Source organism: Colias eurytheme, chromosome 31, assembly GCF_061535395.1.
Source record: "Colias eurytheme isolate Ceu_HAF_F1 chromosome 31, ilColEury1 Martin Lab GWU primary, whole genome shotgun sequence".
NCBI lineage: Eukaryota > Metazoa > Arthropoda > Insecta > Lepidoptera > Pieridae > Colias > Colias eurytheme.
This window is the reverse complement of record NC_143010.1, coordinates 5106031-5119432: the sequence shown is the minus strand read 5'-3', so window position 1 is coordinate 5119432 and position 13402 is coordinate 5106031. Positions and strand designations below refer to the sequence as shown.

Below are 13402 nucleotides of genomic sequence, written 5' to 3'. Positions count from 1 at the left end.
ATAAACATTTGAATGTTTTAATTAAAGTTCTTAATTCTTATCCTATTACAAGTTATGGTAATTCAATAAACTAAAAATCGTTAAAATCCGTATTACTACGGTGTATATGTCGATAGTCGCAGTCAAATTGAATTATTTTGCCGTTTACAAATGCTCGGCATTTTGTAAAATACTGAGGATTTACTTTTTCCAAAATTCTACAAAAAAACGGTCGCGAGCCGACGGAGCCCCACTTGTGTGTAGTTTTAAAAACACGAACCTAACCTAACACTAGAAAAATTTCTGATTACGAATTCTCGACATATTACAAAATGCCGAGCTTTTGTAAACGGCGAAATAATACAAATTGCCTGCGACATATTATACATATAACATGATTTCCTTTTGTCTATATAGATTTTTAATCAAAGTTTTGTTAATACTTTGTTATTTTACCTTCATAAAAAGTGAAAGTTCTTTAAATCTTAAGATATAATATAAATTGTATATAAATAAAGAAATCTTGACAATGTGTAATATTACCTACTTTTTGGGGTTCTGTTTCACGAATATATCGATCAAGAAATCGATAATAATATTATATCGATATTATATCTTTTTTATGTCATGTTATGCTTTTGCTGAACGCATCTGTAATAAATTCATTCTCACTCTACGATATTATTCATCAATGATCAAGTGTCAAAGTCAAACTGTCAATTTATTACAGATGCGTTCAGCAAAAGCATAACATGACATAAAAAAGATATAATATCGATATAATATTATTATCGATTTCTTGATCGATATATTCGTGAAACAGAACCCCAAAAAGTAGGTAATATTACACATTGTCAAGATTTCTTTATTTATATACAATTTATATTATATCTTAAGATTTAAAGAACTTTCACTTTTTATGAAGGTAAAATAACAAAGTATTAACAAAACTTTGATTAAAAATCTATATAGACAAAAGGAAATCATGTTATATGTATAATATGTCGCAGGCAATTTGTATTATTTCGCCGTTTACAAAAGCTCGGCATTTTGTAATATGTCGAGAATTCGTAATCAGAAATTTTTCTAGTGTTAGGTTAGGTTCGTGTTTTTAAAACTACACACAAGTGGGGCTCCGTCGGCTCGCGACCGTTTTTTTGTAGAATTTTGGAAAAAGTAAATCCTCAGTATTTTACAAAATGCCGAGCATTTGTAAACGGCAAAATAATTCAATTTGACTGCGACTATCGACATATACACCGTAGTAATACGGATTTTAACGATTTTTAGTTTATTGAATTACCATAACTTGTAATAGGATAAGAATTAAGAACTTTAATTAAAACATTCAAATGTTTATCATTTTGTAAATTTTTTTTGAGAATCCAAAAAATCGATATGCGGGATTCGAACCCTAACGTACTATAGCGATTCCAGATAAAAAATTACCAAACACAAACTCAAAGGGCTAATAAATAAAACACAAAATATTCTTAACATTTTATTCAAGTATACAAATTAGGGTACATTTCCACAGCCGCTCTAACTTCTGGCGCCAAAACTTCCAATTTGCTACTTATAAAGAACCGTAATGTGTCACGCAAAGCCGCGGGAAAGTATGTAGCGTCTATTTGTGATGCGATGATGCTGTAACAAGGGGGCACGCTCCATCGTATTTTGTAGTTTTTGTTTTCTGACTGTAAAAAGAAAATTACATTGAATAAATAGTTTTTTTTTGTGTTTTCTGAAAGATCTTGCTTTACGGTCTTACTAATAAAATGTTACCCATTCGCTTTACAATGGATTAGTTATTGCAATAACCTGTCTTGTTTTTATGATTCATGTGAGCAAGAGCAGGACAGCAATGGTAGAAAATGGTAGAAATTTATCCATTGTTTGACTTTTTATTAGTAAGGCCGTTATAGATTTATGTAAGCAGTTAGACGAGGAACAACTAGTAAAATAATTGAAAGAAAATGTTATTTTTACTGTTTTCTGAAAAATGAATTTTCATACATTAGCTGTATAAGTGGTCGAATAAAATCAATTTATTTTTTACTTTTTAATTTAGGTTTTCCCCATTTTTAACGAATTTTCCCCACGTTTTTCTGTATTTTGAGCCAATTTTCCACCATATTTTGTCATTTTTTTACGATTTTTTTCCCCTTTTGTCGTGTTTTTAGTCGTTTTTCCGCATTTTTCTTACCTTAATAAGTTGTAAAGCTGCCAGAACAGTGTTCGCTAACAACCACTGCTGTTTAGCCCGCGCTATCAACATAGGACACAGATCCCTTGCAACTCGTGCTGCTGTGGGACTCTCTTTGGATAAACCAGATACACAACATAGGGCTTCAACGTACGCTTGTATTAGGCTCTCTTGGTCGTGGATAGACTGAAAAATTTTTATATTATTAAATTAAAGATAATCCATACTAATATTATAAATGCGAAAGTAACTCTGTCGTTACTCAATCACACCTTACTACTGAACCAATTTGCATGAAATTTGGTATAGAGATATTTTGATACCCGAGAAAGGACATAGGATAGGTTTTATCCCGGAAATCCTACGGGAACGGGTTTTTCTTTGAAAACGCGGGCGAAGCCGCGGGCGGAAAGCTAGTATAAGAATATTTGAAGTAAAACTTCTTTATCGGGGTTGGAAAAAAAATTAGTGTAACATTTTTTCGTTACGCTTGACATTTTTCCGTTACGCGCCATCTTTTTCTTATCCCTACCACGCGTGATTCGACGTATTTCTGTAAAGTTGCATATAGTAAATTATTTTTTTTTTAATTAATAAGGTCATAAAGAAGTTTTACTTCTTACGTGCATTTTTTTTAGCTTCAAAAATTCCGTTGGAATAGATGTTTTACTGTTGTAAAAAGAAGCCTCTTGCCTCTTAACTATTACAAGACGCAAAGATCATAAGATATCGTTACTTCTGTCCGTTGCAAAGATAAATAAACAAACACATTTTCGCATATAGATATTTTTTTATTGAAGTAAAATTTTTTTTAAGGGCGTCGAGAGTAAAATTCGTCAATCATTTATCTATACTTAATATTATAAAGATGAAGAGTTTGTTTGTTTGAACGCGCTAATCTCAACTACTAGCCCGATTAGAAAAAATATTTCCGTGTTAGATAGCCCATTTATCGAGGAAGGCTATAGGCTATATATCATCACGCTAAGACCAACAGGAGCGGAGCAATGCGGGTAGTTAATAAAATATGAATACCTGAAAATGCACATCAATAAGTTTGGCCGCGTCTGGTCCTAACTTGTGTAGGTTTTCCAGTGTTGGTTCTTTTATGAATCTACCCACATCTGATTCAACTTCTTCTACACCTGAAAAAAACAATTAATTAATGCACTGTCCAATAGAAAATGTTATAACTATACAGGGTGTAATCGTTAAGTGTGCACAGACGATTATTCCGTAACTATTGCAGATATCAAAAAACTTTAAACTGATATCGAAAGCCTAATGAGTAAAATGACAATTATAACTTTTTAAAAGTAAAACGGGAAATATCCAAAAATTTTACATCGAAAGCTCTTTTATTTTTTAAAACTTACCATTTTACTCATTAGGTTAAGTACTTTCGATATCAATTTAAAGTTTTTTGATATCTGCAATAATTACGGAATAATCGCGTGTGCTGTGTGCACACTTAACGATTACACCCTGTATAGCTATCTATATGTATGTTTTCTACTACATATAAATATATATTTTAATTTGTGATCTTTTCTCCTGTCACTTCAGTACCTTCCGAAAAAAAATTTTTCAAACACAAATAACAAATTCACCTATTTTATAAATACTTAAAATATAAAACTGTTGAGTTTGTTTGATCGCGCTTATCTCAGAAACTACTGGACCGATTTCAAAAACCATTTACAAAACATGTTTTAACATTAAACCATGTAGACAATTAAGATTTAAGATTTTATAATAAGACGGCTGATGTATTATATTCTTGTAATAAGACAGCTGATGCATTATAATTTAGTAATAAGACGGCTGATGCATTCTATTTTTGTAATAAGACAGCTGATGTATTATATTTTTGTAATAAGACAGCTGATGCATTATAATTTTGTAATAAGACAGCTAATGCATTATATTTTTGTAATACGACAGCTGATGCATTATAATTTTGTAATAAGACAGCTAATGCATTATATTTTTGTAATTAGACGGCTGATGCATTATAATTTTGTAATAAGACAGCTGGTGTATTATATTCTAGTAATAAGACAGGTGATGCATTATAATTTAGTAATAAGACGGCTGATGCATTCTATTTTTGTAATAAGACGGCTGATGCATTCTATTTTTGTAATAAGACGGCTGATGCATTTTAATTTTGTAATAAGACAGCTGATGCATTATATTTTTGTAATAAGACAGCTGATGCATTATAATTTTGTAATAAGACAGCTAATGCATTATATTTTTGTAATTGGACGGCTGATGCATTATAATTTTGTAATAAGACAGCTGATGCATTATATTTTTGTAATAAGACAGCTGATGCATTATAATTTTGTATTAAGACAGCTGATGCATTATAATTTTGTAATAAGACAGCTAATGCATTATATTTTTGTAATTAGACGGCTGATGCATTATAATTTTGTAATAAGACAGCTGATGCATTATATTTTTGTAATAAGACAGCTGGTGTATTATATTCTTGTAATAAGACAGGTGATGCATTATATTTTTGTAATAAGACGGCTGATGTATTATATTTTTAGTACCTAGACCAAATTTATTATAATATCTACTACTATTTTTTTAAGAAAAAATGTTTCTATTCTAAATAATTACCAGAATCGTCCAGTATAACATCTCGTACTATATCACTAACTGTATCCATGTGCTGTGCGTCCTCTGTCGCACTGTCTTCAGAATTGTCCTCAGATTCATCTGATTCTTCGGAATCTGAGTCCGATACATCTGTAAGGGAAATAAATAATAATAAATATGTATGTATTTTAGGTGAAAGTGGATATGCTGTGTAAAAGAAAAACTCATAGATATTTTGTCACATTATTACAATCGATAATCGTTGAACCATTCACTTTTTTCCCAAATACCCTCTGTTATCTATAATATAAAAATCGGATCGCAAAATGTGTTGGTAAGCGCATAACTCGAGAACGGCTGAACCGATTTCGTTAATTGATGGTTCTTATGGGAGAAAACGTAAACATGTACTACAGGCGACGCCGGGGCGAAGCGCTAGTTAATATATTATTACATAAAATGACTATGTTAAAAATCAAAATATTCATTTTATATAATAAATCGTATATTTTTTTATTGTCGATTAACAAGCCGTGGCAACTTGTAATTAAAACAACACTCGGCTATCTATTTGTATCTTTTTTATCTGTTATCATTTAATGGTGTCTGTTTTGTAAGTTGTCCTAAATAAATAAATAAATAAATAAAACAAACAAACTCACATTCCTCCTCGCTTCCCTCACCATCACTCAACTCAGCAGACGGACCCAGTTTGTCCCTTATAGTTTTCTTATTCGCAGCACCGCCTAGACTGTTACCTGTGAATTAAATGTTTTTGAAGTGAAAACTTCTTTAGCGGCGTTGAGCACTTTTTCTGTAATGGGTATAAAATCTTAAACTCGCGTCAGGACACGTGGGTTGATCGAAAAAGCGTAAGACCAAACATGCTCAACGTTCCAAAATATCAAACATGCTCAACGTTAATAATCAAGTTTTCACTTCTGCCGGCACTCCCCCAGTGCAACACGTCTTTTTTTATTATTATATTATTTATAACTAGCTGTGCCGCGCGGTTTCACCCGTATTGCTCCGCTCCTGTTGGTCTTAGCGTGATGCTATATAGCCTATAGCCTTCCTCGATAAATGGGCTATCTAACACTGAAAGATTTTTTTAAATCGGACCGTAGTTCCTGAGATTAGTGCGTTCAAACAAACAAACTCTTCAGCTTTATAATATTTGAGATAAATTAATACAAGAAATACAAATATAAAACAAATTTGCTTTTTCTGTCCCATTTATCGAGGAATTAATCCCATTTATATCATCACACTAAGAACAACAGGAGCAGAGCAATGCGGGTGAAACCGCGGGGCACAGCCAGTTTTATATATATTTATTTATTACTAGCTGTGCTTCGCGGTTATACCCGCAGTCCTCCCCTCCTGTTGCTCTTAACGTGTAATATATAGGCCTATAGCCTTCCTCGATAAATGGGCTATATAACACCAAAATTTTTTAAATACGACCGTAGTTCCTGAGAAAATCGCGTTCAAACAAACAAACTCTTTATAATATTAGTATAGATACTCACCGGCCAACACCACTCTGCTCAAGCGTTCAGTACAATCGGGCAGAGAGCCCAACGCTTCGACAACTTCCATACAAGCGTTGCTACCTATTTCGTTGTGACTGATGTCTAGTGACTGAAAATAGATATATTTATATTAGAATTATTATAAATTTATAGGAATCATTTAAATATTATTAGCTACTAGTGGTCCGCCCCGGCTTCGCCCGTGGTACATATTTCGCAATAAAAGGTAGCCTATGTCCTTTCTCGAGTATCAAAATATCTCTATACCAAATTTCATGCAAATTGGTTCAGTAGTTAAGGCGTGATTGAGTAACAGACAGACAGACAGAGTTACTTTCGCATTTATAATATTAAATGGATTAGATATTTGTTCGCTTATAGTTCGACACTGTGGCAATAGCTCGCCAATATTAAATATTAAATATTTCGTGTTGGTAAGCGCAAAACTCGAGAACGGCTGAACCGATTTCGGTTATTCTTTTTTTTATAATATTCCTTGAAGTACGAGGATGGTTCTTATGGAGAGAAAACGTAAACGTGTACCACGGGCGAAGCCGGGGCGGACCGCTAGTATGTTTTATGTAAATACTAACCTCTAGTTGTACACAATGTTCCTTCAATCCCTTAGCGAGTGCGCTAGCGCCTTTGCTCTTCAATAAACAATCTCCAAAATTGATTGATTTCAAATTCTTCAATCTGTGAACAAATTGCGTAAATAGTACTTTAATTTTGTTTGGAGATTGATGTATTAACAAGTGATAACTGCGTTAAAAACAACCGACTTCAAACTTGCACTTGCAACATTTACAAATACAGACAGAAATGCTCATAAAATAAAAACTACTGGGCCTATCCGAATAAAATTTTTAAGGGACCAATTCGACACCATCCCGCATCGAACAAAAAAAGAATCACGTAAATCGGTTCAGAAACCTCGGAGTAATCGGTAATACATAAAAAAAAACATACCGGCCGAATTGATAACCTCCTCCTTTTTTTGAAGTCGGTTAAAAATGTATAAAATCGTATATTATGGTTTTAAAATTAATATAACCATGAGTATGTTTAAACCTTTACTGTTTTTTCCGATTTCTAGATATAATAAAAAATGATCGAGCATTCTCGATAATTTATTAAAACTAAAGGTATCTATGTATATAATATCGTTTATATGTTGGAATAAAGGGTTTCTTTCTTTATTTCTATGAGTGAAATGCTGTATTATCGTATTCTATGAAATTACATTTAACACATAATTAACTATTTTGTTTTCATATCTATGTATATTTATAACCATTGCTATTTTATCGCCAGACAATAGATTTTATATCTTACCAAATTTGCATATTTTTATGATTTTGACACGATTTTATTATTTTCACCTGTATATTTGTATACAACTGGTTGATGACAATACAATGATATTAGTAGTTTAATCTAACCTGGATATTTAGTGTATTTTAACTAAATTAATTTTACTATAATTTGACTCACTTAGGCAGCGCCATAGCAATCGCCGCAGCACCCTTCGGTCCAATGGTATTATCGTTTAGATTCAAACAAGAAAGTCCCGGGTTCTGTTTAAATGCTTCCGATAGGGCAGCTATACCCACGTGGTATATACCGTTTTGAGGCATAGCTATCTCTTCTAGCGTTCCCATGTTCTGAAAGAAAATAATAATAGTTTAAAAAAACTAAAAAACACGCTTTTTATAGAAAACCGAACTAATAAATAGAAAATTTTATCAAATTAGTGTATTGTCATCGGTCCTCAATAAATCTACAAAGTTTGAAAGAAATCTGGCCGTTTAAAGTGGGTCAAAATCGCGCCCAAAGAAGTCGGTTACAAACAAACAAACATACAGGTGAAGCTAATATGTATAAAGCGTGTAAAAAAAGAGGGTTTAATTTTGTTAAAATTTAATTTCTGTATACATCCATACTAATATTATAAAGCTGAAGAGTTTGTTTGTTTGAACGCGCTAATCTCGGGAACTACTGGTCTGAATTGAAAAATTCGTTCGGTGTTCGATAGCCCATTTATCGAGGAATGCTATAGGCTATAAATCATCTCACTAAGACCAAAAGGAGCGGAGCACTGCGGGTAAAACCGCGGAGCACAGCTAGTACCAAATAATAATGTATGTCTAATGTCTACATAACATAATTAAAGACAAAAAATTATAAAACCATTACCTGAAATACACCAGCCAACGCAGTAGCCCCATCATTCTCCAATCTATTTCTACCAGCTATGAATATCTTTAATTTCTTTGGACTAGCTGATAGGGCTTTGGCCAATAACCGTCCGCCTGTTATACCTAAACCATTATTGTTTAGTCGTAATTCCTGAAAGTATGGAAAAAATAATATTTAGAACAATTTATTGTAGTCCATTTTTTATATATAGTATGTTTAATTCGTTCATTTCTTCATTCACGTCGTTCATTCATTCATTCAATTATTTATTCACGCATTCATTTATTCAAAGATCCAGCTATGAATATCTTTAATTCCTTTGGACTAGCTGATAGGGCTTTGGCCAATAACCGTCCGCCTGTTTAAAAAACTTGGGCTATTGCCGCTTCCGTCACTCTACATTTACGATGTTTGTATGTTTGTATCAAAAAATCTGCATCTTTTCAAAAAGGCTTCTTATATAAATGATCGTAGTCGTAGGGATCCTAATAAACTTACTTTAGATGAAAATCCTCGACTAAAGTTGTATAATAAAAATTGTATTTTTATGTGTATTAAAATTTATAATCACGTACCTAATAAATTTAAAAATAATAATGGCAAATTATGTAAAAAAGCATTAGGAGAATGGCTAACTAATCGGTCCTTCTACAGTATTAAAGAATTTTTTGATGACGAGAAATAACATTATAATTGACAAGCTAATTTATATGATATAAGTAATAATTTTGTAATTAACATTTGATAATTTAATTGGACCCATTGTTTTATATAAAATTATAAAATTTGCATGCTGTTTTTTAATGACGGCTAAACATGTTGTACCTACTATAAGTAAAAATGTAACATCTAAAAATACCATGTTTAACCTAAATAAAGAATTATGAATTATGAATTATGTTATACCTAAACTGTTGTTGTTTAGTCGTAATTCCTGAAAATATGGAAATTAAATTAATAATATGTAAAACAACTTGTTATAGTCATTTTTTATATTGTACATCATTCATTCATGTGTCATTCAGCCATTTATTAATTGGTTAAACCACTTATTCATTCATTCATAGATTGTTCTATAAATATCTTTGGACCGTCTGATAGGGCTTTGGCCAATAAGTGACCTCCGGTTATACCTAAACTGTTGTTGTTTAGTTGTAACTCTTGAAAGTATGGAAAATTATTATGTGTAAATGATTTCTTGTATTTTTATTCAGTACAGTACAGTATTGTACATTATTCATTCATTCATTTGTTTCGTTCAGCCATTTATTTAATAGTTCATTCATTCACACATTAATTTATTCCTTCATTAATTAATTCATTCAATTAAAGATCTCGGTATAAATATCTGTTAGACAAAATGGGTAAAGCCGCGGGCGGAAATATAGTTAAAAAAAATTTTAAAAAAAAAGTTTTCTGTAAAGCCGGTTTACTGACGATAGTTGAACGTGACGTGACTAGTTGAACGTGAACGTCCGATTATGCTTCTTTGTCGCTCGTTCCGCGCTCTCGCTTGCACTTCAAGCCTTACATGGAACGCCTCAGAGCGAAGTAACGCCGCATGAGTCATATTTTTTCGTGCGTGCAGCCGGCTCTATCGAGTTATAAGACGTTGTCACGTCAATAAAACATACCTGTAGTTGCGAACACACGTCACTCTGCAATAGCTTCGCTAACCCTTCCACACCAATAGGCCCAAATGCGTTGTCACTTAGATCTAGTGATATGAGCCGAGCGCCTGCTTGTATCATACCGTCGCCTAGAGCTGACTGGAATAAATGTATATTCAGTTTGGTTATATTATAAATGCGAAGGTTTAAAAATGTATTTATTTATCCTGTAACTCAAATGTTTAAAGGCAAAAGTTTGTTAGTGTTTAGACATATTATGTCTAACGAGTAGAGACTTTCAATCAAACGACTAAAAGATTTAAAATAAGTTATTATTATAGTATTTATAATTGCGCATAATTTATAAATATTTTCAAATAATGTAAAATTGACAAAAAAAATGCGATTTTTTCGAAAAAAATTACTACCTGGTTTATAAATGTACAGTTAATATTATTTAGTGCACAGAGACTCTGAAATGTTATATAATAATTTAAAAATGACGCAAATGTTAAAGCTTTTCATATCAATAAAAATTTGAAGATTTATCCAATTTCAATCATATTTAATTATTGTGCATATAAATTATATAAACTGTAATTGTATAACACTTATGTTACCATTGATAACCTTTGTTAATAAGTTAATAAAAGATATCAAACACTAAACAGGTTGAGTAATTTTTTGTAGTTTCTGAGATCAACACATTCGATAAAACAAAAATTACACATAACATAAAACTCACCAACGCTGGCGGTATCTCTGTCTTCATTCTCCCCGTGAACATATCTGAGAATCTCGCCGTCTTCAATTCTGGGTGATTCTCTAGAGCTTTAGCGATCGCCTTCGCAGCGGCGACACCAAGCGTGTTACCCGTAAGTGTTAGGTATTGGAGATTGGGACAAGCGTTGATTGCGTCGATGATCGGTTTCGCTGAACGTATAAAAAGCAAAGTTTGTTAAATTTGTACTATAAATGTAGTTAAGTCATAGCTTAAACCAATACTATCAAATAAAAATAACAATAATCGCAACAAACAGTAAATATTAAATAATACCATGACATTTTGTATTTCGTACAAAAAAAATGTTTGGATGCCCATGAATTTGAGGTTATGTAACAAATAATAAAGCTTCCCGCCAATAATTTATAGACTGCATTAAATAATATGAATATATTTTAACATATAAAGCTGTAAACGTTTCTAAACCTAATTTGCAAACAAATAACAAGAAGAAAGCTACAAACCATCTTGCTCGGTGTCCAATTTTAGCGATCTTCCAGAAAAATCTACACCGCTCACGGTTCTTCCTGGGTCATTTAATGCTGAACTTATTGCGTTTAAATCAAAAGAAGCCATTTTTGCACTTAAAATAATAATTAATATACGTAAAATGCGTAAAAAACACGATAACAATAAAAACACAACGGATTTTTTTAAACTTCACTTGTATGTCAGTTAAAATATGAAGTTTGTCAGTGTGACAAGGTTAAGACACGTTCAGAAAATCTCTGGCTGTTTTCCAATTACAGAGCATAATGCGACTCAGTGCCGCACAATGCCGAATTATGCGTGAAACGCACCAGCAGGTTGCGCTAAGTTCAGTGTTGAAATAAAAATTTCACAGAGTTAGCAATAACCTCATTAATGTGTAAATAAAGTGGTATACATAATAATTGGTTGATAAATATTTACGGTTATTTTAAGTAATTTGGATTTTGATTATTTCATTAACATTTTTTTCAATGTTTGTACATTCATCCATGTTTATATTTATATTTTAACACAATTTGAATTAACTTTGATTATTTCGAAAAAACTACAATGAAACGAAAGCTTTAAATTTTTTTCCAACAATTAATAATTACTAACGATAAATCGATTGCACGCATCAATTCACGCGCATTACTTTTTCTAGTGCTCGATTGTGCGAAGCGTTGCTGTAGTTGGAACATTCAACGTTAAGCATTATGCCGCATAATGCGCTCTAGTGCTGTAATTGGAAAACGGGGTCTATTTCCCTTCTATTTCCTAAATAAACACATTTGTGCAAATAATAAAGGTGAACATGCATATAATATTTTTCCTTTCCTTTATCCTTTTTCATCCTGTTTATACAATTGTGTCTGTAATTTGCCTAAAGTCCGGTCGCGGAGCAGGAAGAATTTCGTACATTAACCTGTTATTACCTGTCACTGTCACTCCCTTGTAAAAATAATCTGTCTTGCTCGCACAGGTGCAATGACCGCCGTCCTTAGGGATTGTAAACCTTTAACCTGAGAGCGTAAGGTTTGTGTTTGCTTGATTGGTGTCAGATGTTCAATTATGATTTTGTAGTGTTGCCGAACTATCGATAGTTTGACTATCGATAGTTGACCTTGAAAATAAGTCAGAATATCGATAGCACTATCGATAGTATCGATATTATCGATACTATCGATACTATCGATAGCGTTAATCATGGAATACTATTGATGAACTGCAATAGTATCGATAAAATCGATAGTATTGATTGCCAATAGTTGCTATACTATCGATACTGTCGATAGTATCGATACTATTGCTACTGAATATTGCAACTACAATCGATACTATCGATAGTACTGATACTATCGATAGTTTTGAGCTATCGATAGTAGTAAATTGTGCAATAGTATTGTTCACGATTTCTTGGTATAATGGGTCAGTCAGTGCCACCGACCCATATTATGACTCAGTTTAAAAGTTAAGACTAGTATTTGGTTTAATCGTTGTAATAAAGAGACATCTAGTTCTAACATCTAGTTCTCTGTCATCCACTATAATATTATTGATAAAGCAATACTATCGAGAAAAAGGTCACTATCGATGGGACGATATTATCGATAGTATCGACACTATCGATAGTATCGATAGTTCGTTCGATATTGAGCTTCGATAGTATTGACACTATCGATAGTATCGATAGTTCGTTCGATATTGAGCTTCGATAGTATCGATACTATCGATGGTATTGCTATGTGTCGATAGTATTTACGCTTATAGGACTATCGATACTATCGATAGTATCGACACTATCGATAGTATCGATAGTGCTATCGATACTATTGCTTTTCCCCAACTATCGATAGTTAATCGATAGACTATCGATAGTGGACTATCGAGCGGCAACACTATGATTTTGTGAATTCAACATTTATAAGAATAAACCTCAAACTCTTTATGTCCAATCAAAATCCGCCTAAGTCGAAATCGCGTGTTAGACTTACGTATTTCT

General features: G+C 32.4%; 1 protein-coding gene across 1 annotated transcript; it reads right to left on the bottom strand.

The window, feature by feature from the left end:
- Positions 1–1477: 1477 nt before the first annotated feature.
- Positions 1478–11597, bottom strand: LOC149895605 (ran GTPase-activating protein-like). The gene is made up of 12 exons (XM_090118704.1): positions 11394–11597; positions 10891–11078; positions 10170–10304; positions 8533–8685; positions 7831–8000; positions 6930–7032; positions 6334–6445; positions 5464–5559; positions 4823–4951; positions 3221–3330; positions 2186–2371; positions 1478–1676 (listed from the first exon to the last, which is right to left on the bottom strand). Exons 1-12 carry the CDS (start codon positions 11503–11505, stop codon positions 1485–1487), a joined length of 1686 nt encoding a protein of 561 aa, XP_089974830.1. The 5' UTR covers positions 11506–11597; the 3' UTR covers positions 1478–1484.
- Positions 11598–13402: the final 1805 nt, after the last annotated feature.

What these genes read in the sequence shown, in the direction of transcription:
- LOC149895605 (XM_090118704.1), bottom strand. Translation starts at nt 11,505, where the DNA reads ATGGCTTCTTTTGATTTAAACGCAATAAGTTCAGCATTAAATGACCCA. An exon ending in ATTGGACACCGAGCAAGATG is followed by an intron (nt 11,079 to 11,393) that starts GTTTGTAGCTTT and finishes TTATACGTTCAG; the next exon opens with CGAAACCGATCATCGACGCA. An exon ending in CGTTGGCTGGTGTATTTCAG is followed by an intron (nt 8,001 to 8,532) that starts GTAATGGTTTTA and finishes ATTTTCTTTCAG; the next exon opens with AACATGGGAACGCTAGAAGA.